Source organism: Numida meleagris, chromosome 25 (assembly GCF_002078875.1).
Source record: "Numida meleagris isolate 19003 breed g44 Domestic line chromosome 25, NumMel1.0, whole genome shotgun sequence".
NCBI classification, from domain to species: domain Eukaryota; kingdom Metazoa; phylum Chordata; class Aves; order Galliformes; family Numididae; genus Numida; species Numida meleagris.
In genome coordinates, this window is record NC_034433.1 from 205,097 (window position 1) to 229,170 (window position 24,074).

The window sequence follows — 24,074 nt, forward strand, 5'->3', positions numbered from 1 at the left end:
CGTGTTGTTGGTGTTTTTTTGAGCTGGTTCCCATTTGTCTCCTTGGCAGGAGTGACCAATGGCTTTGCGAAGCACGCAGAGGGTGGCTCAGACTCTGAGCACAGCCCTAGCCTGGGCAGTGGGCTGGTGTTTGAAACCTGCAGGTAAGGCCCTGTGCTAAGCTCTTCCCCAGAATACCTCCTCTCTGGGTTAATTGGTCTGATTTTATCATTTGACTTCTTTGTTTAAAACCTAGCTTTTCAGGCTCCATCCTGTCCTGTTATACTATAGGTCTTAAAACAGTGCTTGATTTTTGTTTTTTTGAAGTATCTGTTACACTTCTGCTTCTCAATATGAATATGTCCTCTTTGCTGATGCATGTTTTCCTGTGCTTCTTGTGAGCCAAAGCCACAAAACCCTTTGATCTCAAATAACCAGCCTAGCACCATGGGTGAAACTGAACATCCACCGGCCTCTCCTCTATGTGCTTTGTGCCCAGGCATTCAGATAAGTCATCACTGCCTCTTCTACAAGATGCAGATCTCCCACTAAATGATTTCAGTTCAGTATTGTTAGGCTGGGAGCTGCGTCAATGGGAACAAAAAGGAGAGCTGTGGATTCACGCATAGCTGTAGTGTCATGGGGGCCCTTGAAATCCTTTGTGGAGTGAGGATGAGCTCCAAACAGGACCAGGAGCCAGAAGCTCACTTTCAAACCATGTCTTGGCCTCGTGGACCCACCATATTTACCTTAGTTTCCCCATCTGGAAGTGAGAGAGGAAAATGTGAATTCACAGGGGAGCATGGGGGCTTGTTGGTGTTTATGAAGTACTTTGAAGATGAAAAGTGCTATGTAAGTGCTTATTATGATAATTGCAAGCAATTCATGTAGCAAAAATTACATTAGAGCTATGCTACACCCACAAAACAAGGAATTAAAAACAAGCATATGTCTCACGGATAACTTGTACAATTATTCCATTTATGAGCAGCTCTGTTTACTGCTTTTTCTCCGCTCTTTCTTTTTGAGCACCAAATGCACTCAGAATGAGATGGCTTTTAGAAAATTGTAAAAATAAATAAATAAAAATAAAAAATTACAGTTAGTAGAAAATATGATTGCTTAAGATGGAGATAAACATTTCAGAAAATGGACTGTAGTCAGGAAGTAGAAGCACGTTCGGACTATGGACTGACAGAGTTCAATTGCTGATAGATTAGCAACATGTTAGAGTGTTACTCTGTCCTCTCTGAAGTCTGTGCACAACTGGGTGAGCTCACATGAGCTCCGAACATCACTGCATCACTGTGCAGCATGAAGCCTTTGTTGGGTTCCTCCTTTGTGCTAACAGCAAGGCTTTTGTTGGCCACCTTCACTGCTCATGGAAAAGCTGATACGATGCCCAATGTACTTGCACCAGGAGAGACACTGTGTTCAGGTATTCCTTTTCACATCAGGGATGCACTAGTGCGGTAAATTTCCAATATGATAAACAGAGCTGGAGAATCAATCTACTTGGCTGTGTTTTCAAGGGTAACCTGTTTTTTTCCTATTCTAACAGTGGTTTGATGCCTCCTAAGCGAAGTCGAGGGAAGCCAGCTCTTTCTCGGGTGCCCTTCTTGGAAGGTGTGAATGGAGACTCCAATTACAGCAGCTCAGGTGAGAACGGCTCACAGGAGCTCTGCTTTGGGGAATGCCTCAGTCGTGTCGCACAGTGCAGCAGGGCTGACACCCTACCCAAATCAGGGAAAGTAGGTCTCAGTGCATGTTGGAAACCAGTCCTGCAGGAGCTACCCAGGTTGTGCAGTCAGGATGCTGACCTGTGTGTGTAACACCCTGCTTTTGACGAATTTAGGCTATTGCATAAATATTTTATAGGCCAAAAGATACTTAAACAGAAGTACTGCCAGAACGCTTTAAGTATGTTAGTGTTTCAGCTATTTTAACCAATTGCTACCAAGACAGCGCAGGCCATCATGACTGAGTTAGATGACAATGTGGTTTCTTGTGTTACTATAGCACCCCCCACCCACCCCGTGCTGGTACTTCAGGCCTCCTAAGCCTTGTGTCCTTCTATCTCTTAGGCAGAACTCTCCTGATGTCCTTTGAGAGTCAGGCTGAGCTGGAGCCCTTGGAGCTTGTGTGGGCCAAGTGCCGTGGTTATCCCTCCTACCCTGCCTTGGTAAGTACCTTCTGCTCTCTTGCTGTCTGTAGCAGCAGTACAGGCAGCCGAGAACACATTGCTAGTGTGCAGTGTAGCCTGACATAAAAGGAAAACGTCCCAAAATCATGCGTTATGTGGTTGTTTTTTCTTCCCTTTGCACCATTAATTTTTCCTGTGCTCATTGTTTCAGAGCATTGGAGAGGATTCATAAAACATTGATCTCTTGGTGCCAGGGATAGGAGGAGGTCTTTCCTCTCCTCTCCTGTTCATTCTGCAGGTATGGGGAAAGTAATCAGTACTGTTGGAATGAGAAGACTTAGGTTTTGTGAAGGCAGGTGTCTCACTGCCCATACACTTTCTTTTGTAGTGAGAGCTATGAAACCATGCATGGGCTGACACAGCATGTGTGCCTTGCCATGGCTGCATGCAGTTCTGATGCTGTCAGAAAGGACAGGTTCTGCTAGAAGAGCGACCCTTGTCTGTGCTCTTATCCTAGGTAGGAACCCAGAGGAGAGAACAGCTACAGATCTACTTGCTGTATTGACCAGCCAAAGCATTTTCAGATCTTCATCTGGCTACAGCCAAAGTTAAATTGTGCTTTAGCATGGTGAGGTTGCCCAAAAATGTGGCATTTTTACAGCAATCTGGTAGAGCGCCTTAATAAATTCGTACAGGTGGCCAGTTTCAAAGCTTAGCTGCTTTGTCAAGCCCTTAGGAGCCAAGGGAAGACCTAGTATTGTATCCACCTCTTGATGTTTCATTCTTATGTCATCATATAGCACAAATGTTGGACATTGACATTTCTGCTTTCTGTGGGGACAACTGATGATGCATCTGTTGTTGTTTCTCTCCAAAATGACTACAGTGTGTGATCCCCTAGTCTGATAAAGCTGGCATTGCTTATCAAGTCTCTTAAAATATCAGGCCTGATTCAGATCTTGTAACAGTATAAATCTGAGCAATGCCACCGAAGTGAATATAATTGCACCAGAATGAGTCAGTTGTGAAATAACATTATGCCTGCTGAGTGCAGCAATGGTGTTAAATTTATTGTGCAAGTTTGGAGAGAGGGAGGGAAATCCTTTGCTGAACACAACAATGCTGAGTTTGTACCAAATCACCAATTAGCATATATGCACCTACATCCACACAGAACCACATGCTTACTTCCTTTCCCTTTTTTTTTTTTAAGTTCAGATGTTTCATTTTTGGACTAACTGGTTTCCCTTCCACAGGGGGAGCCTTGAAGATAGGAAAATTCTTTACAAAGAGATGCTGAGGCAGAGCAAGCAATTTTGCTTACACATTCTAAGTAGATTTTAATAGTGTAGCTTGGATAAACTGAAAGAGCAGAAAAAAGAATGCATTTTCAGCAGTACCTTTCCCTGTGCCATTAGATAATTGATCCCAAGATGCCGCGTGAGGGGTTGCTCCACAATGGAGTCCCCATCCCAGTCCCACCCATGGATGTGTTGAAGCTGGGGGAGCAGAGGCAGACAGAAGCAGGCGAGAAGCTCTTCCTTGTCCTTTTCTTTGACAACAAGAGAACCTGGTGAGTGGATGCAGACAGGCTGGGGCCTCTGGTGAGTGCTGTGGCAGAGAGAAATGTTTTAATTTACCCTTTTGGTATAGAGGAACATACAGGAATTATTGTTACGGTAATGTTACATGGAAATTGGAGAATTTAAAAATGCAGCAGTCAGGAAAAGTCTAAATGAGGAAGATGACCTGCTTTTCCCAGTCCCAAGAATACGACATCTGACTGCTCCATTTCCATGGTGAACAGCACAACATCCTTCATCTAGAGATCGCATCACCACAAAAGTACTGAGGTACATGAAGAGCCAATTTAGTCAAAATCTACATACAGCAAATTAGAAGGAGCATTTGACTTACCCAACTGGCTGTGCTGCTGCACAAATGATTTACCAAAAATCTCTAGGGTAACATTTTGAAAACGCTGGATTTATTCCATATCTAGACCTAAGGTAGCAGCCTGATTTTTATTTTTTCAGAGGTGATGAGTACCTGCAGTTTTCAAATCAAGCTATTTGTTTTAAGATGGGAAAATGCAGGTGTAAGCACTTAGAATGCAGCAAGTTAAATGTCTCAAAACTTTATACTGTTCTCAGGCAAACTGAATCCGCTGATTTTAATATCAGCGGGTGAAGAGGCTCATGGGGTAACAATAACCCAGCCAGATATACATAGACCAGTGAAGTGCTTTAAAAGTGGGTAATAAGGCTTCAATATCTGCTTGTGTAATTGGAGCATTGTGTTGGAAGAGGTGAGTCCCCACAATGAAGCAGGCAGCTATATGCTGAGCCCACTGGATTACTGAACCAGCAAATGCCTTGGCAACTCTTGGGATGCTCCCTTGGCCTGTTGCAGCTGTGCAGCATGTAGTAGAGCCAGGCACACCACAGCAGCCAGCCTCCTGCAGGGAGCTCAGCCATAACGTTGCAAGGACAAGAGGCCTGCAGGTATTTGCTCTTCTTTCCCCCATCCCTGTCCTGATGTCCTTGGTGATGGGGTTTTATGCTCTCCTTTCTGCTGCAGGCAGTGGCTTCCGCGTGACAAAGTGTACCCCCTCGGCATGGATGACACCGTGGACAAGCTAAAGATGATGGAAGGACGAAAAACCAGCATCCGCAAGTCTGTGCAGGTGGCATATGACCGAGCCATGATTCACATGAGCCGTGTGCGGGGAGATCATCCCTTTGTTCCGTCTAATTATCTGTAACGGGTCGGGGTGGCTGGTCCTCCTTCTCCAGACCTTGCTCTCTGTGTCAGCAGAGGGAACTGTCCCTGGCACCAAGCGGCCAAGGTGCGCGCTGTGATCCCAGCAGCTGGCAGTACTCCTCAGAGTACCCTGCTATGTGCCAAAAAGCCTGTCCAGCTTCTTTCTGAATGTGTCTTGCTGAAGAGCTGTCAGGAGATGAAATGTATAGTCTGCAGGGCCAAGAGTAAGGTGTTAGGAAAAGCTGCTGGGTGACAGAAGGCATGGTGGGCTGATGCAGCAGAGCTCAACACTTGGATGTTTGGACCTCATGCACCCTCTCTCACCGCTGCCTCCCCCCGTGCTCTGCCAGGTGTTTGGGCGTCAGCCAGCCCTGAGTCATTCCCCAAACACGTCAGCCCTGTAAGCAAACCAGGATCCTGTACAGAAATCCCAGATGGACTTTCTTGTGCCAAATTTACCCTGACCATCGCTGGCTTTTTTTTTTTTAAAATGACATTGATTGTCCCATCATGTTTAAAAATAATAATAATAATAATAATTGTATCTGGGAGGTAGTATCATGATTTTCCTGCCTAAATACGTAGTGTTTTCACATTAGATTTCTTGCATTGCGTTTAGAAATGATTGAGATATTTTGGTAACTTCCCCTCTGCTGCACACACACGCACGCAGATGCACAGAGCTTTAAATATGAAAAACAAATTACCTGTTATTTTGGTGTGCATTTATGTCCTAGAGATTTATTTGGTAGTTTCACATTTAAATACTGATTTCCGTGACTGTGCTTGTTCCAGTAGCATTTCGTATCATGGTTTAGTACAGCCTTGAGTCTAAGCAAAGATAACTTCCTTTTCTGAAGAAGCAAAGCTAATTTTGGAGGTGTCTGATGTGCTGGAGCAGCTCTGCAGGCACTGAGGTTGATCAGGGTTGGAGGGAGACGCATCGCTTGTGTTGCTGGATGCACATTTGGTGTCAGGCTCCTCTTCCTTTCTTCCTTTTCTGTCTCTTTCAAGTTCTCCTCTGGCTTGGTTTGGGTTGAAACCAAGCAGTAAGTAGAGCACATGACCGTTCTGCCTTCTTGCCTTCTCTCATGCACTTGTATCCCTTCCTGGTGTGTGGGTCTCTGGCATTGTCATCCATTAAGAAACAAACCAGCCTGTCTCTGCTGCCAGCACCTCTTTACTTTCTGGGTTTGTGCTGCAAAAACAGGGGCAGCCGATGTTTGGACACAGATGATAAAACCTTTTCTATTAGCCAAGGACTTACGATTTCTCTGATCTCTTCTGTTGTGTGCCCCTTTTTTTTTTTTTTTGCTTTCCCATTTTAAGAACCAAAGGTGCAGAGCAAGATTGTAGATTGAATATCACCATTTAGCTTTTTAACTCAGTATTTTTTTATTATTTTAACTTTTTCATACTGAAGAGAATGTGGGGTCAAAATAATAATAATAACGAATAGTGGGGAGTAATCACTGCCATTTCTACGTGGTCTACTTTTTTAGAAATACCACTTCTTATACATTGGGACACAGAACCACACTTTAAGGAAGATTCCTTTAACGTACAGAGATGGGGCATAGAATTTTGTAAAAATAGTAATATAATGCCTACGGAGTGTGGCTAGGGAAGGATGTTGTGTATATAGTTGTAAAATATTGTTCTAAATTATTTAGACCTACTGTCACCATTCTTGAAGTCCTCAGTTGTGTTGCTGGGTCTTTTATATGCACACGGTGTAATTTATTTAAAGGAACATACACTTTTCCGGGTGGTAGCTCAGCTGTGGACTTGTGACCTGTGTATATGTTTTAAGAATTTGGGATATTCTTTCTTTTGTTGGTTTTTGTTTTTTTTAATGACATTTTAGAATGGGAATTGGCTGATATCCTGCTGTTTGCTATGGGACCGAGACGTGACCGTCACTCTGCTGTAAAGCACAGATAGCTCTATTTATTGTAGAAAGTGAGTTTATTTGCTTTCTAGAATTGTTTATATCAGATGGTATAAGAGAGGTAATAAGAAAATCTATGCTTGTAAAGAAAGAAAATGCTAATTTTACCTACTATAATCTGACTGTCTGAGACTATATTTTCTCTCTGAGAAATAAATGTTCTAAAGTATATAAAAAAAAAATCAACGAGTTCTTGCTGGTGTTGTGCTTCTTGGGTGTGCAGCGATGTCAGCAGGTGCTGTGCGTGTGCGAAGGCTCTGCTCAGGGCCGTGTCCCTGCTGAAGGGGAGCTGGAGGCAGAGCAGGGCTCTCCCTGGTTCCTGCTCAGTCAGTGCTTGTTCCCACCCATTCTTTTCTTCCTTGTTTAGCAGAGGGAGGGCAGCTCACCTGCTGCACTGCAGCTGACATGGATGGGCCCATGCAGGCATGAAGCAGCTGTGAAAAGGAAGAAAGGGATGGAGGACTCAGAGGGACGCAGCCTTGCATTGCCTCCAGCATCAACTGTGGGTGAGTTTGTTCCCTGCTGCAGGAGGGGACCCATCTGGCAGCCCTCGGCCTGGGGCGGCTGCAAGGCCCCAGAGGGATGGGAAGCAGGAACGTGGGCTGCAAATCCCATCCCCAGGCACTGCTCGTGGGCCCAGGGGCTCCTGCAGCACCAGGCTCTGGACAGAGTTGCCACCAGATGGATACAGGAGCTGGGTGCTCTAGTGTGGCTCTTTGAGCATCCCTCTTCCCTAAAGAGCATTTTTCTCCCTGTGCAGTTTCCTACCCCTCTCCCTTTCCCCCTGCAGGTGTGACTTGACACAGCAGAATGGACAAGGGACAGTTCCTGTATCCAGGAGGGCTTTGAGGTGCACAGCTGCCTGACTCAGGGAGAGCTGCAGGTGTATGTGAAGACATTCGAATGCATTAAAAGGTGAGTTACTAAGTCTTTGTTAATGTTTTCCACCTGTTGCAAGAAGATGGGGACAATGAGGATCTAGGAACCAGCAGCACTAAGCTCCCTGTAGCTCCTTTGCAGCTTCCCCCAGTGGAAGGTCTGAAAAGCTGTGTCTGCAGCCCTACATCAGAGCCTGCCTCTCCAATTCCCTGCTGCATTTTTGGGGGGTTGGATTATTACATATTAATAAAACACCTTCCCTCCACTTCCTTTTCCTCCTCAAACAAATGAAGTTATGACTTACTGAATTACTCTGTGGATAAAAGGTTTCCATGACAATGGCATCTCCTGTGCCTGGCACCAGCAGCAGCTGGCCCCAGCAGTTGCCCCCAGCTTTTCCCTGTGAGCCAGAAATGTGGGAAATGAGAGGGAGGAGCCACAGGAAAGGATTAAAATCACAACAGAGTGGAGACCTCGAGGGGGCAGGTGAAGTGAGTTTTTGTTCTATTTTTTTGGGGGGGGAGTGGAGGGATTAGCTCATGGTGCAACTTCAATTCTCTGATAATTAATGCTTTCCCTTTGCATGGTACAAAAAGGTTTTGTGGATTGGGAAAATAAGGCACAACAGAAGAACATGATTTGCCTGAAGACCCTTGGGGCAATGCAAGGAGCCGTGGCCCTGCCCCAACACAAACACATGCCAGACCACACAGTCCCAGACTCAGCGCAGGCTTCTGTTGATATATATATATATATTTTTTCCTGTTTTTGTTTTTTAATGAGTCATGTTAAACACCAAACACCAGGTCTGGCTCAGAGAAAACAACACAAGGCCTACACAGAAATGAAGGGAAAGTCTAAATGCCCAAGATTAAAAAATACACTCTGGATTAGGAAAGCCATTTCTTGAGACACTGGAGTTTTATTGGCAACAAGGCTCTGTCTTTCACATGCTCAGCCTCTTCCCATGGGGCAGCTCCATGTCCTGTCCTGGGAAACCCAGGAGTCTGCATCCACCTCCCCACACCCAGCCCTCAGCAGGAGAGAGATGGCAGGAAACCAGCCCAGTAAAAACATTCACAATTGATTTCATTTAAGAACCTACAGTGGTTTCTGGCTGTGCTGACTGCTGGAGGACATGTCCACACTGCAGGGAGCAGTGGGGGCAACTAGCACTGCACTGGGGACCACTGGTGCCCGAGAGCCCCCTGGTGGCACTGGCACCATGGTGCCCTGCAGCACCAGCCTTGGGCACCACAAGCCCCATACCCTGTATCTCCTCGACTCCTCTTAGCTCCCATCCTCTTCCAGCTCCTGAACTCCTCTTTGCGCGGGAAGCTTTGAGGTACACGTTTTTGACATGCACCCTCCTGACAAACTCAACACTCCAAACGCATGTCGGGCAGAAATACCTGCAGATCCAACTTCCCCTGCCTCTAGAGGGGTCCAAAGCCCTATGCCACTGTACAGGCGTGGAGAGGGGGGGAGAACAAGGGACGCACATTATAAATATAAAATCATATCTGCTACAAACAGAGGACGTATATTGTACATCTTTGAACCATATACACAAGAACACAATATACACAGAACGCCTCGGAGGAGCAGGGGTTTTGCACAGGGCTTTCAGAGGTCCCCCTGCTGCCCTCGTGCTGCGAGGGGCTGCGCCGATGGCACATCAGAGCGTCTCATCACAGCAGTGTGCATCATGCAGACCACATGGGTGGGCTGGGGCCCCCCACTGTGCCCACCACGCTGCCTCACACCTGGAGGAAGGCGAAGAGGAGGGAGAGAAAAGGGCAGGTGCAAGCAGCTCCCTCATGAACCCACAAGGCTTGAGGAGTGAAGCTGGGCCCTGAGAAACTTCTCACTCTGCAGCCCCAGGGAAGGTCTCCAGCCAGGCAGTCACTGATAAGGCATTTTTGTCTGGGAGCTGGATCAAACTGCAGCTGAAGAGAGAAGGGAGCAGATGGGGCAGCGCACACGTGTGAGGCGGCGAGCATGTGTGTACGTGTGCAGCAGTGGGCAAACACGTCGCAGCATAGCCAAGGCAACCAGCAGCTGGACAAGCCCAGGGCAAGGGTGGGAGAGCTCAGTTATCTGTAAAGCTGTCCCCTGCCCCTTCAAGCCTCTCTCCCTCGCTCAGGCCACCAGCACAGCATGAAATACTGACGGTGTTTGGAGTGGCACATCCAGGCGTGTGGAGTGGCAGACAGGCACGCAGAAGAGTTAAGACAAGTCACTGTGAGCTTTGTACAGCAAAGAGCTGCTCCTGGCCGGAGTGTCCGAGGACTTGGACGACAAAATGCCACAGTGATCAGATCGGGCCAGGAGGAGGAGGGGGGCAGAGGAGGGAGTTGAGTCCTGGCACCTATCGGCGGTAATGATTGGGGGCATCTGCAAACATGTACTTGAGTCTGTAGGCTTCAGCAAGCAGGAGTCCGATTTCTTCATTGCCCCAGTGTATTGTCGGCAGGTTTTGTAACAACATTAGAAGGCCCTGGAAGAGGAGAAGATGCTTACTCTGGGACAGCTGATGGCAAAATACAGTCCCAGAGCAAGCCCCGGGATGGTATGAGGTAGCAGCATTTAGGAGCTCTGGCTCATCACACTGGCAGGTCTGAAAGGCTCAGGAGAGCTGCAAGATGTGTTTGTGTCCAGCTTTGAATGACTGAAGCACCTCAGATGCCCTCAAATCTCTTGCAAGAAAGGGTGCTACCATCCAGTGTTACAGCCAGCCAGCAAAAGGCAGCCACCGAAGCTCAACCCCAGGGCAGAGCTGGTATTTGTCCAACTGTTCAGTTCTCTGCGCTGAGCACAAAGGCTGCGGGGCTACTTCTGAGCAAAAATCCTGAGACCGGATGACCTTAGAGCCAGTTTTGAGATGACAGCTGAGCGTATCCATTGCTGGGTTCCCACCCAGGGCAATTCCCTCCCCTTCTCCCCAGAAGAATTAGCCCTACACACCGGGGACTTACTTGGAAGTCTTCCTCATCTAGGATCTCCTTCCGCCACTTGATCAAGAAGGCGGCACAGACATAGAGGTGGAAATGCGAGAACCCCTCTGGCTCTGACTGTAGGCAACAAAACTCTGGGTCAGCTCCTATAGCTCTGCTGGAGCACAGCTCCCCCAGACACATCCACATGTCACCTTCAGCTGTCTATAAACACCCCAGAGGCCACACTTCGTTCCTCTCATCTCCCCAGCTGCATGGTGCCGCAGAAGAATCTCTCCCCACCCTGTGTGGGGAGTTGGCCCTACAGTGAGCAGCCAAGGAGGGATGGCAGCAAGAGTCCACGTACCTGGTAGGTGTCCCAGAGGCGGATTGTGCAGCGAAGAGGCAGCTCCCTCATGAGCAGATTGTTCATCCAACGAAAGGCAAACTGCAGGTATTCGACTTCGTACTTCCTAAAGTGATTATGTACCTGCTCTGAAACAGCACAATTCACTTACACACCTGGGGGTCACCGCTCCTGAACTCCTGCACAAGGCACTGCCCAAATCAAACAGGCTTCCATGTACTTCAAGGCTGAGGAGGTCTCCCAAACACCTCCACCACTCACCTCATGCTACCTTGCCAACAAAATCCCATCCCCTGGAGCTCTTTGGCCAACCATGCTCTGCCCTTATGCACTGTAGGCAAGCATCTACCCCTTGCACGGAGGGTCCTTGCGACTTGCAAAGGAAGCCTCTCACTGCTGTGATAGAAGTCCCCCCCCTACTCAAATTCCCTTGTCACCTACCATCAATCCGGCTCACAAGCTCCTCCAGAGCTTTGACTTTCTTCTGGATCCCTGGCTGTGCAAAGGTGTAGTTATCCTGCAGGGAAAGGCCATCAGTCAGAAGCAGCAGCTGCAAACTGGAAATGACCAAAACCAGATCCTCAGCTCTGCACCAGTCAAGGAGATATGGCTCTTGAGTGCCAGAATCAGCTGCCGGCTGTAAAGCCCCTAGTAGTAGGCACAGTGCTGGCTGCACAACTGCAGCTCTTTTTTTCCCCAGGATTTTGCCCCCAGATCATGCCCAAAGAAGCAGAAATCTCCATTAATGCTGGGACATACTGTCAGAAAACAAACATAGGCACAACTCCAATTTTAAATGCTAGAAGTGCTGCAGGTCTAGCTAGATGCTCACTAGTGCCAGGGGATACAGAGCTCTCCTCCAGATACAGAGAGAAGATAATGGTGCTGCTGCGTCAAGCAAGGGGAAAGATCTCTGCAGCCCCAGCAGCTCACCTGTATCCCATCCAGCAGCTTGCTCATGCACCAGAAACTATCAGCTTCAATGCTCCGTAAAACATCCTGTGACAAGTTCGTCACATCAAAGTTCTCCACGTCCTCTTCTGCAAAACAGACAGGGAGAATAAGGGGGATGGAGGGCACCAGGTGGCTCACAGGAACACCAAAAGGCTTTAAGGCTTCTTGCATGCAGCTGCTAGCACAGCTGAAATGAGTAGCTTTCCCAGTACAGAGCAGAACACCTGTGCACCGACCTGCTTCTCCAGGCCAGGTGAGCACCAGCACCCAAAATACTCAGCAACAATGATCTGAGCCCAGCCCAGCACATCAGGGGAGCAGGAGAGGGTCCCTGCTGTCTGTGTCACCCCTCTGGGGCCAGAGCAGTGTATGCATGAAGGCCCTGACATGAGTGACCTTTGCTGCTAGGGCACATCCCTCTGTGGGTGAGGGCAGCTCCGCCAGCATAACGGGGACAACGAGGAGGAGCAAATCCAGCACTGCTGACAGAAACCAGGGAAGCAAAGGATGCCCTGGGCCCAGAGCTGACTGAGGGTGCTGAGCTACTGCTCCTCCAACCCTGGTGAAGAGGATTTGTCAGCCCAGTACTGAAGCACAACAGAGATAGATAAGCAGTCGTGCTCACCTTCCCCAAGGAACCTGACCACCTCAGGGGTCAGCTTTCAGCCCCCTGCAACATGCTGGATGAGAATGGGTGAGGCAGCAGGACATGAAGAAACTCAAAAAGCAGCTGCCAACTCCAAGGAAGAAGAGGCTCTCAGGAAGAACTTGCCAAAGCCTCCGAAACCTTCACAGGAGAGCAGGACACTCTGGCACAGCTGCAAGGACCCTAAAGTGCTCAAACATCTCCTTAGACAGCAGAAGTTTCCAAGTAAATTCCAGCACGGAGCCTGACAGCAGTGCCATTTATCAGAAGGACTGCTCAGCTTTGCAGAACACCTCCTCCTACTGGGCTGACAGGAGAGCTCCATCAAACCAAAGCAACCCTGTACATGAAAAAGCCTTGCTGTGAGGGCAGCAGAGATTTGTGGAAGCTTGTTTTTGAAATCCATTGCACTGGGGTCTAAGCACAAGGGCTAACAATAGCTCTGTCCCAAAAGGGTGCTCACTAAGTGCAAATGGGTTCACAATCCCCCAGGAGAGGGCAAGGAGTCCCTTGAGGGCGGCATGGTGGCAACGCTGGCTGCATTTGGAGCAGAGATGCCTTCCTCCAGGCCAGCCTCACCTCAACCTGAATACTGCACAGGGCAGCGTGTGTGGGCAGACAGAGGAAGGCAGGAGTTAGGGAACAGCTCTGGGTCAGGAGACAGGTTCAGCCTTCCTGGCTCAGCCGACATAGCAGCTCCATCCCTGCTGCCTTTTCCACACTGCTCACAGGAGAGCATCAGCTGCGCTGCTGGCAGAGGCCTCTGTGGGAGCTGTCACCACTAAATTGAATCAACAGATGCCAGGGCTGAACTGGCCCATCTCCAAACCCAGTGGCTCAGGAATCTGAACAGAAGTCTTTGATCTTGCTTGGAAAGGCACTGAGATGGAGAGGCTGGGGTCAGGGCTGGAGCCTGGCCACTCTGTTGGCTCAGATGTGGTCACAGGTCAGCAGCACCATGAAAACCAATGCCAATAGATCCTGGCTGCAGGAGGCCTGGATGGGATAGAGCAGTGAGTCCAGTGCTGCTCCCACCTCTGCCCCTTGCCTCCGATGCATGGGGCTGTAGGAAGGGCACGGGCTTAAGCTTGTGGTAATCTAGCAATCTCATACAGTAGAAAGAGTTGCAAAGCTGTTTTCCAGCTGTAGGTCATCATCCAAAATTACCGGTTACTCATCCGCTGGCTCCTCCACAGCCATCCTCAAGTATTCCAGGTAATTAGAAAGGCAGGCAAAACCTCTGTTTAATAGATATCCGTCTCCTTTCCTCGATCACTTCCCCCTAGCAGGAATATGGGCAAGGTTAAGGAGGAGGACGAGGCCATGTGCGTACAGCCGGTACTGGTGGCTCAGCCACACAGCTGTCACCTCATGCAGAAGAGCTCCTTGTACAGCTCCAGGAATGGTGAGTTCAGCACAAGAAGTGTGACGAAGAAAGGGAGGTGGTGGTAAGCCTAGGTGACGGGGAACAGCCTGCTGCTTGCACTGGCACAGGGACAAGAGCAGCAACTCTGCCAGCAAAGAAAAACTGCCAGGAGACCCTGGGCATGCTGCAAGAAGCTTTGGGGGGAAAAAAAAAAACTAAACATAGTCTCTGGAGGGCATGGCTCAGCTCAAACATCTGTTCAGCGGCATCATGAAGAGGCCCTGTAGAAAGGAGCAAGATACTCAACATATGGCTCTGGCATGAACTGAAAGGGAGCTGGTGGCACAGTGACAGCCACTCAAGGCAGGCTGCGGGCAGCCAGGACACTGCCACCAGTGTCACAGTTGCCCAAGGGCTTGGAGGAGACAGAGCTTCTGTGAGTGACACTTTTGTGGGGTTTAGGTGGTCACGGAGACATGAGCACATCGTGCTTCTGACCTGAAGGTTGGCTTTGACTCCTAGATTCTGGAGACAGAAGGGGATGTGTGGTATTGCTTGGGTAAATACAACTCAGTGGTCACATGCAGAGGTTCTTTTCCTCCGACACAACTCTCAGTGATAGTCAGAAGGCCACATTCAGAGGATGAAAGGAGCCTGAAAGACGGCAAGATGTACAGCCCCAATCAGATAGGTCCTAGCCACGCACAGAGAGTAGAGACCTGATATCCAACATAGTACATGACTGTAAGAAGTCACACGAGGCTTTGCCTGAACTCCCTCAGCTCCTAGAAGACCCCATCCTCCTCCAATCTAAGTACATTCAAATGCCAATCTACCATTATCGCTTCAACTTCCGCAGAGCTCAGCAAGGTTAGGAAACTGAAGTCAATTCAGCCAGGCAGCAAAGATGCACTAAGAGGTCAAGATGCATCTCTAGCATGGCACAGGAGCTGAAGGAAAACACATCCCCTCCAGCAAGGTGATGCCAGCACTTCACACCATTGCAGTTAAGAGGCAGTGAATGTCACTTACCAACGTATTCAGAGAGGAACACAACAAAGAATGGAGTGACCAGGTCATTGATTCCCTGTACATAGCCACTGGCTGGGTGTCGAATGGCCCATATAAACAGGATTCTTTCAAAGATCTAGGGAAGAATTGAAGGAAAGCAGGTACCTGCATTAGCTGTGCACCAAGGAGAGGCAGAAAAGCATAACTGCTAAGCTCGGGGAGCAAAGATCATGCACTGACAGGCTCTTCTGCAGCAATATGGTTAAGATAAGAAGATACCAGTCCTAAGAGACTCCTGCATGATCCACAGATCCCCAACAAAGGCCAGACCACTCTTCCCAGAAGAAGACGACCCAGACTCCTCATCAAAGCTGCTGCTTGAAGAAATGCATACGCCAACTTTCCAAGAGCTGCACATCTTGCTGAACATCATGTGGACAGCTAAGGCTGTTACCTGTGCTCTTTATCCATCAGCTGTCAGCACTGCACTCCCAGCAAAACATCACAGATAATTAAAGTTCCCAACAGAGCAGCCTCCATAACCTACAGATGTGTTATTCCCAGCCCAGCCCCAGGACATCATACTCTGACATACCACACACACACTGAGACTTTTTTCAAAGACAACAGATGCTCACACCTCCTGGCCACCTCTCCAACAGCCCTACATGACTTTCTCACATATTGCTTTGCAGAGAAGCATGTTTGTAGCAAAACACAACTGATGCCCTGCCCTGATTCAAGTTTATTGAATTTGTTTCAGAACAAAAGCTTCAGGACTATTACCAATTCTTGCCAGAAAAAAATGTTGACCTCATAGCCCCGAGTCTCTAAGACTGATGCGTTTCAGCAAGTTGAGGACTAGACCAGGCAGCATGAGCATGTATTTGCTGATCAGCTGGACAAGGCATCAGGAGCTGTCATCCAGGACATCTGGTCTGCAGAGTTAACTCAGTCTAGTGGCACTGTTGGTCTAACTCTATCCCCTTACCTCCTGGACAAGTGGCTGCTGGAAAAGGGGGATGAGTGGGTTGGTCCTTGGAATGTCAATGTGGATCTGGAAGAGAGCGTGGGTCACATACATCAGACATGCTTTTAAGGGACACAATAACTCAACGTGACAGAAGGGAATCCACCCTGCAGTGTCCCTCAGGTGAGAGCTGCACTTGCTGACAAGCACTGTGAGTGCTACAGATTGCAGCCGCGTAGAGAAAGTCACCTGCAGTTCTGTCTTCAGTTTCCTTTGCTCAAGGCTGAGCTGGTGACAAGAGGTGGGCTGGGAAATCCAGTTATTTGGTCAATTTAGGGAAGGTTTAATCCAGTACTTGTAAGGCGACAGACAGAAGCACAGTGCTCCACCCCCAAAGAGAAGACTCCTAATAGCTAACAGGTAGAAGTCCTAGTATGACCCCAACTCAAGAGCATGCAGTAGGAAGGGGCCAGAAAGCCGGGCAGGTGCCAGGTACCTGTCGGTAAGTGTCCTGATGGTGCTCCTCATTTCGGGAATCGTAATACTGCTGGATGAAGCCAAAGTACTCCTCCCGCTTGCGCTGTAAGGTTAGCTTCCGACGCTCTGTGTTTGCAGGGAGATAACCCTGCAGGAGGAAACCCCAGGTCAGGGCAGCTCCTATTCCCTCACCACAAACCAACCCCTGAAATCCTGCCTGGCAGCTGTGCACATGGATGCACCAGATACGGGGAATCTGGAGCAGAGGAAGAGTATTCATGGGCTTTGGCTTTCCCACACCCTGATGCCTTTTCTGATCTGGTACAATCCAACTTTACAGGATTCAATTTCTTGAAACAACAAGCCACATTCCCAGCACCTGTCTGGGGTTGCTCTCAGGGGATGTAGCAATCACAACCCCTGACCAGAAAAATCCTACAGCTCATTGGTAGGCTGGGCACAGATACAACATGAGCAAAACTGGATATGGATTTGCTCCTATGAAGGTATACAAGTGCGTGCCCCAGATTCCCCCCAGCCTCCTGCATTCCAGCTCCAAGTACTCACTGAGAGGAGACGCCACGTCACAGGCCGGACCTCTCTGGGCACGCCAGGCCAGCTGCATTTCCTCAGCTCATCTGCAAACGGACAGTGGTGGCAATGGATTAGATCCTAGGCACGTCCAGGCACCACTACACCTAAAAGGAGAGGAAAGCCCAGTCTGCTCCTGCAGGCTCTGAAGACACTGAGCCTCCAGGAAGGCTCCGCATTAGCAGTGACTGGGGATGTGGGTCTGTGGATGGGGAGCAGGGACTCTTGGCTCAGCGTCGGGACAGGAGCACTGGCTGCCAGGGCACTGACCACTGCTCCCTTCTCAGCAGGGCTCAGTTCTCATGTGAAGCCAAACAGCTCTCTGCGACCACAACCATCACTTGTGACCAGAAACAGGCAGCTGCTGGAAGAGGTTATCATCTGCCAACATGCAAGTAAGTCATTTTTTCCAGCCCTGAGTAGATTCTGAACCATGTTTCACAGAGGCCGCAGACTTCCCTCTGCCTCCCCACCCACATGCACCCGTTATGCCACTCACCCAGGTCCGTGCTGTGGCTGGAAAGGAGCTGCCGAAATTTTTCTAGGCGGGTTTTCTCCCTCACTGTCATGGGGGGAGCACCCGAAGCATTCTGGTCAGAGATTCGGGCAACAAGTGGAATGACAGGCCGAAGAGGGAGGGACTGCTGCTTCTGGAGGGGGGTCCGCACACAGGTCTCCTCTGCACAGAGCAGACACTGCAGTGAGGCTAGGAAGGGGACAGCAGCTCTTCAACCCCACTGTGCTCCACTGACTACCGCCGTAGGCTTGGCACAGCAGATGTCATCTCTCTTGCCCAGCCCCAGCATACAGAGCATTGATGGCCCATTCAGAAAAGCCAGTCCACTGAGATCTGTTGCTGCTTTTCCATCACTTCCCCCCATTTCTTTTCCCTTCCTTCCTTCTACATCAAGATATCTGTCTGCCATCAGGTCAGACTTCCCCAACGATATATGGGAGGACATGGGAAAGACACAAGACAAGGCAGAAGGAAGCTGAGGGAACCCCAGAAGAACCAACGTGCAGATCTGCCCCACTCAGCTCCAGTCCAAAAAGTGAACAAGCTAACTGCAAAGACCTCTACAGGGTCTCATCCTGAACTTGATTAAGAGCAGCACATGCTGACCAAGAATTTAACAGACTTCCACAACTCCTCAGAGCCCACAAAACAGGATCCTCTAAGACAAATATGCCTGTACCCAGGATCTTGAGCTGCGGAAGCTGATCCTGAAGACAGCTCTTACCAGACATCCTGGAGAGCTGGGCCTCGCTGCTGGACTTGTTGACCTTGCAGTTGGTAGGCATGTCACTGAGAGCAGGCTGGGCCCGCTCGGGTTTCACCCGCAGCTTGCTGTGGTTCTCCAGGACCTGCACTGCTGTGGCCTTGGCCACTTTAGAGTTCAAAGTTTGCAAAGAAGAAGAAGAGGAAGAGAAGTCTTCATCTTCATCATCACCAATGTCCCAGGCATCACTGGTGTTGCGGGCAAACTCATGAAAGCTGGAGGCCTTCTTACTTTTCATAGGCAGTGCACTGGCTTTGGAGCGGTCCTTGATGAAGCTGGAAGCCAGAGAGAAACGTCAGAGTAGCACTGTTAGATAATCCATATTCTTTCCTTCCCTGCGTCCTAGCTCCACACAGCCGGTCCCTGGCTTTCCCCAGTTTCCTAGTTCCACCTCCCAAACCTACGGCATGTGTTAAGCTCCCCCAGGCTGCCCAAGCCAGTGTGATCTCAGGGCACAGAAAGCCACAGTGGCAGCTAACAGCTGGAGAGGTGCCAGCCTCCTTGGCTCAGAAGGGCAAACTTGAGAGACATACAGTTCCTCCAGCTCTACTTCCCCCCACCCCACAGAAAACAGGTGAACGCAAAAAGAAGTCTTGTGACCTGGGGAGAGGCATGCCAGAACCAGCCTATGCTCCTGGACGCTCCTGGCACAGCTGTAGTCGCTCCCAGCAGGCAGACCAAGCTGTTTCTTTTCTCAGGTTCAGGAGGAGACTTTCCATTTACCCTTAAGCTGTGGGAGTCAAAGTCCACCAGCTGAAGCGTCACAGACAGGAACGTTCACTACTGCTCAGCACGAGATAGGGATAAGGAGGCCGTGCAGATCAGTGCTGCCTCTTCCTGCCAGGAAGGTCGCTGTGGCTGTGCTGCTGACCCTCCCTGCTGCCAGGCTGCTTTACCTCGCCCTTCCCTCAGCTCTTCCCTATCCAATGGGTGCAGACATCACTGCTAAAGAATGCACCTTCTCCTCTGATGTGCCCAACGCAGATTTCTGGCTATAAAGGCAGCAGCAGATATGCTTTCCCACGAGCTTTCACAGAGCCCAGGACAGAACCATGCTCCTCTGCAGCCCTTCTTGCACGTGCCTGAATTGCAGCTGCACCAGAGAGCTCAAACTGCACAGAGCAGATGGGATGCACACTGAGGCTGCCCTGGCACCAGGACAGCAACCCCAGAAACCACCCGAGTTTGCTCAGGAAATGTGAATGAAGCTGCTACATAATTTCTACATTCCCAGCAACACAGACCAGTCCAACCAGGAGGAGGTGGAATATCACAGTGCTGGGGATGCTGGAGACCTCCACCAAGACTGAGCCAAAAAAAAACCAAAAATGCAAAGCACACAGGCCACATCTCCAGGAGACAAACTGCACTTACTTTTTCGTAAGGCGGGGATCCAGTGGAGGATGCTGTGCTCCATAGACGGGCTGAATGCTGCAGGGAGGGAAAAAGAAAGAGACAGTGCAAAATGTCTCAGGGCACCCACGGATTGTCGGCTCAGCCTGGACTGGGGTAACACTCCTCACGTGCTGTTGGGAGCCAAATACAGACCAAAATCAGCTTCAGTAAGCTTCTGCCTTCAAAGCCTTAGACCCAAAGAGCCACAATAAGCTGAAGATTTGTTCTTTGCAGCAGCAAACAGAAGCTTTGTTTAAACTCTTAGGCTCTTTCCAGCCTGAGCTGGGATTTGCCTCCTCAAACAGGATGCAGAGATCTGCTCTTTGCTGCCCCACTGCTCCCCGCAACCACATGTCTCAGCCGTCTACCACAAGCACTGACATTCGTTCTCTTTTCCATCCAAAAGTTGTCCGGGTTTGAGGATTCATGCCTCTGAGCCCTCCAGAACAGCGAAGGACTCTATCTACTCCCAGTGACACTGGGACTCCTCAGCACTGAGGGTTTGATCCCCATTCTGGCACCCAGGCTTGCAGCCAACATTACAGCAAAGCAGCCTCCAGTATGGGAGTCGATGCAGGTCCAAATCCCAGCTTAACCAACCACTTCCTATGTGGTCTGGAACGAGTCACGGCTTGGCCCCTGCAGAGCTGGAGCTGGACGAGTGCTCCAGGGTACAGGGAGCCTGAGGGCTGTTGGCACTGCACGGGGAGCACTGCCTCGAAAAGGAGCTAACAGATGAGCGCTCATCACTGGTTTTACAGGCTATGGAAGTGAGACAGAGATCCTCAATTACTACTTCAATTTGGGAAACTGTTCACAGCCACACCACCCCAAAACCCACACTTGGTTCTCTGGACACAACCAGCCCTCTGCATCCCTGGTACACAACACAGCCCTGCACCCTGTGGTAGAGACAAGAGCAGATTCAGAGCTGGCACACAAGGGACAGGCTTCCCTCGGGTCACTAGGGCTGGCTGGCTTTCCAGGAGCTGCAGATGGAGCCTGGCTGTGGCAGGGAGGGAAATCACAGCTTTGTGCAGCTGGAGAGCCGGCAGGGGACAAGCAGGTGTCAGGGATGTGACAGCAACGGGACCAGCTGGAAGGGAGAGGCATGGAGATCCAGGGCAGAGGCTGGGAACATCTGCAACACAGAGAGAGGCCACAGAAAGGTGGGCTCCAGCTGCAAAGGGCGGCTGCTGGAAGTACTGAAAGGCCTCACTGTGTTGACACACCTCCAGTCAGGGCCAGGAAAGAGTCTGTCGAGTAACTAGCATTAAGGAGTCAGGAGAGCTATTAAATAGAGGCACTCTCATGGGTGTGCAGAGCAAAAAGATTATTGGGGTTAAGAAAAAAACTGTTTCCAAATGACTCATGGCAGCTCCCCACAGGAGAGGAGCCGGCAGAGCCTTTCCAAAGCTCAGCACCAAGCTCACACCATCTCCTGACAGCGGTCACAGTGCTGCTCTTCCCCGCGGGGGGACCGGCATCACCCAGAAAAATCCACATGCTATTAATGGGTATATGATCTGATTCCCACACAAAGGGAGGAAAACCACACATGGGTCTGTGTGACACTCATCAGCAAAATGGACAGAAGAGGGGCTGTGGGAGCCAGCAGTGGGTGAAGAAACCCCTTCCTGGTGCTCTGAAGCAACTGGATGATGCCATTGCTGCTAACGGCTGACACAACGGCAGAGTTCCATCTCCCAGGCAGATCTTCTGTGAAGAGCCCAGGCTCCCACAAACGAAGCGTCCTGGACTGATCTATTGCACAGCACGTCAGCTGGAGCTCCCACACAGGCAGCTGAAGGTGACAGGTAGAGTTGAGTACCACCATTCCGCATATGTTTGTATATAAAAATATACATGTATATATAAAACAAGCTGGAGAGGAAGCAGAGCAAATGCTCTGAGACGTGCAACAGGTGACCTGAGACATGCACACACCTCCACAGCTGCCAGATGGCAACTTTGCACCACAGAGCCTGCAGCAGACTCAGCGCCTGATCTTGCTCCTCCAGCTCAGCCTGTCACCAGCTCTTAGCACATCCTAAAGTGCCTCACAAAGCTGCACCAGCACATCCCACTGCTACAGCTCAGAAAACGGAGGCAGGGCAGCAAGTGGCAAACAGTAAACACTTCGTTTATTCACTTGTCTGGCTCTCCCTAGTGCATTAGTTAGATGAACTGGCTGTCTCCAAGCTTAACTCTGAATTCTGCACAAATGGGATGCTCGATGCAGGCTCCATGTGTTGGCATATACCACTGAGTCAGGAGTTGAGACCTGTGCTGATGCTGTGCTCCCAGACTGACAGCACGAGTCCCCTGTCCTCCTTTAGAGCTCGGTGGGGCAAGGTATTTCCCATTACCTTCCTACCCAATGCCTGGAGCAATCTGTGCCTGAAGTCTGCTGTGGCACCTGTGTTACACCACTCACGGACAGACTGTGGCAAGGCTTGGGTTATGGGCACTGCAGCAGAGAGAGTATCTTCAGCGTGTCAGGGCAACTGCAGAGACTGAAAATGTTTTATTCCCAGCAGACTCTGCTTCTCCCTTTTTCAAAAGAGCATTTAAACAGCACACACACTGATGCCTTACTACTCACCTCTCTATAGGGCAGGAAATAGGCAATGCATCACACAGGACAATGCACTGGACCAACCCACCAGCGCACCCCAAAATAATTACAAGGTTGAGAACTCCCAGTGCAAAAGATACAGGGCAGCACTGGAGACATGACACCCCATTTACTAGTTCTGCCACAAGACCCCACGTTTACAGGGAAAAAAACACCAACTAATGCCAGTAAGATCAAGTGACCACATTCACAAAGTATCACAGAAAACAAAGCTAGTGCAGTCTCCAAATTGTCACAAACCTTCAGCAGCTTGTCAGGACAGAGGAGGGGGAGAGCCAACAATCTGCAGGGGAAGATCTGGCTAAGCGCGGACCAAGAACATGAAGGACAGCTTAATGCCTGGTGGATGTAGTATGCCCCACCTCCACCTTTCTGCACTGCCCTTTGGGATCAAGGCCCGGGATCTATCAGTAAGTATTCCTGGAAAGGATTGGCACACAGAGTGTGTGGAACTGGTAACAAGCTTCCTCCACACCAGAGGACAAGGTATTTGCAAACTTGTCTGTTAGGAGGGGAGAACTCTGCCAAGCTCTTTATGTCAAAGCACATTGTCTGTGCAGGACTGGCTACCTCCCAGACCGGTTCACCTGGTTTGAGCTTTCCAAGCTGTGCTCTAAAGTCATCAGCTGTGGAAGAGAGATGCTGGCAGCAGAGCCCAGCACAGAACAAGATCTGGGGATGGGGCCACAGGGACATGGAGCAACCTGGGGACAGCAGAGAGCCGCCCTCCCACAGGAGAGATATACAGTGCCCCGTGCTTTCCCTTTAGTTGCCACAAATTTAGGCTACCTCACCAGTCCAAGGGACATCACAGAATCATTAAGGTTGGAAAAGACCTCTGAGACCACCAAGTCCAACTGTCAGCCCATCAGCATCGTGTCCACTAAGCAACAACGGATGAGCCTATGGGGAGTCTGCTGAGTTGGGACCACTTGTTGGTTCCCTCCACCGGCTTTGAAGGGGTCCCAAAGCCACAGCGGGGCCCCACAAGTGCGCTGCAGGCTGAGCTGGGAGGGAATTTTTCATACGTAATCCCAAATCTAATTGCCCCAGCAGCCAGCTAAGGGCCTGTGCACCAGGAAGGGAGGGACAAGGTCCAGATGAGACCACTGTGTGCAAACAAGGTGGAAGGGAGCACCAGAACTGCGGGGGCCCCCAAAGAGTGCTCTACTCCCGAGGCCACTCAGGAATCTTCCTCCCCCCCCAGCAATTCCTCCCCGAGGCCGCACAGCCCCGGGCCGCGCTCCTTCCCCTCCACCACCACCACGAAGCCCTCAAGGAGGGGAGCGCCCAGATCCCGGGGGCGCGGAGGCCTCAATCAGGAGCGGGGCACCCCCAAAGGATCCACAGGGGGCGAACCTCCTCCTCTACTACACCCCACGGGGCTGAGGCCACGCGTGGGGCACACACGCGGCCCCTACAGCCGGGGCAGCCCCTCAGCGCGGGACATATCCCCACGGAGCCCAACTCCCCCTCACGAGCCCCCCGACCCCGGGGGTCGTTACCCGCCCGGACCAGGGGCCGCTCACCTGCCCGGCAGCTTGGCGCTCCGCTTCCAGAACTGCCGCCCGCTCTCAGCCGCCATAGCGGAGCTAGGCAGGGCCGGGCCCGGCGGCCAGCCAGGCAGCGGGCCCACCGGGCCAGCCGGCCGGCCCCGCGGCGCAGCGGCGGAGCGCGGAGAAGGCGGCGCGCCCCCCCACACCCAGACCGCCTCACCACTGCCCGCCC

At 50.4% G+C, this 24,074-nt stretch overlaps 2 protein-coding genes across 18 annotated transcripts in view; one reads left to right on the forward strand and one right to left on the reverse strand.

Annotated features, from left to right (window-relative positions):
- BRPF3 (bromodomain and PHD finger containing 3) overlaps positions 1-8,617 on the forward strand; it is a 23,388-nt gene extending 14,771 nt beyond the window's left edge. For 3 of the 15 annotated variants that reach the window (XM_021376986.1, XM_021376985.1, XM_021376984.1), the window contains exons 9-13: positions 50-143; positions 1,541-1,638; positions 2,064-2,161; positions 3,541-3,695; positions 4,703-7,025. In XM_021376986.1, the coding sequence (XP_021232661.1) occupies positions 50-143; positions 1,541-1,638; positions 2,064-2,161; positions 3,541-3,695; positions 4,703-4,886 (629 nt within the window). In that variant the 3' untranslated portion in view covers positions 4,887-7,025. Of the gene's footprint in view, positions 1-49; positions 144-1,540; positions 1,639-2,063; positions 2,162-2,333; positions 2,421-3,540; positions 3,696-4,414; positions 4,627-4,702; positions 7,026-7,203 lie in introns of those variants that run through there. The other 12 variants (XR_002432802.1, XR_002432803.1, XR_002432795.1 and 9 more) reach the window with 12 other exon arrangements.
- TBC1D22B (TBC1 domain family member 22B) lies at positions 8,618-24,051 on the reverse strand. 3 transcript variants are annotated; one of them, XM_021377011.1, is made up of 13 exons: positions 23,876-24,047; positions 19,688-19,744; positions 18,275-18,588; positions 17,533-17,712; positions 17,010-17,080; positions 16,462-16,590; positions 15,987-16,052; positions 15,017-15,131; positions 11,952-12,058; positions 11,460-11,535; positions 11,019-11,146; positions 10,694-10,789; positions 8,618-10,215 (listed from the first exon to the last, which is right to left on the reverse strand). In XM_021377011.1, exons 1-13 carry the CDS (start codon positions 23,929-23,931, stop codon positions 10,087-10,089), a joined length of 1,524 nt encoding a protein of 507 aa, XP_021232686.1. In that variant the 5' UTR covers positions 23,932-24,047; the 3' UTR covers positions 8,618-10,086. The 3 variants fall into 3 exon arrangements, with proteins under 3 accessions (XP_021232686.1, XP_021232688.1, XP_021232687.1); XM_021377013.1 differs by having other exon boundaries at positions 19,688-19,839; positions 23,876-24,014; XM_021377012.1 differs by having other exon boundaries at positions 10,073-10,215; positions 10,683-10,789; positions 23,876-24,051.

Excerpts from the sequence above, each read along its gene's own strand:
- TBC1D22B (XM_021377011.1), bottom strand. The coding sequence starts at position 23,931 with ATGGCGGCTGAGAGCGGGCGGCAGTTCTGGAAGCGGAGCGCCAAGCTG. Across the intron at positions 18,589-19,687 it reads GATCCCCGCCTTACGAAAAA|CTTCATCAAGGACCGCTCCA; the intron begins GTAAGTGCAGTT and ends TCTGGCTTCCAG. Across the intron at positions 11,536-11,951 it reads AGCTGCTGGATGGGATACAG|GATAACTACACCTTTGCACA; the intron begins GTGAGCTGCTGG and ends CTTTCCCTGCAG.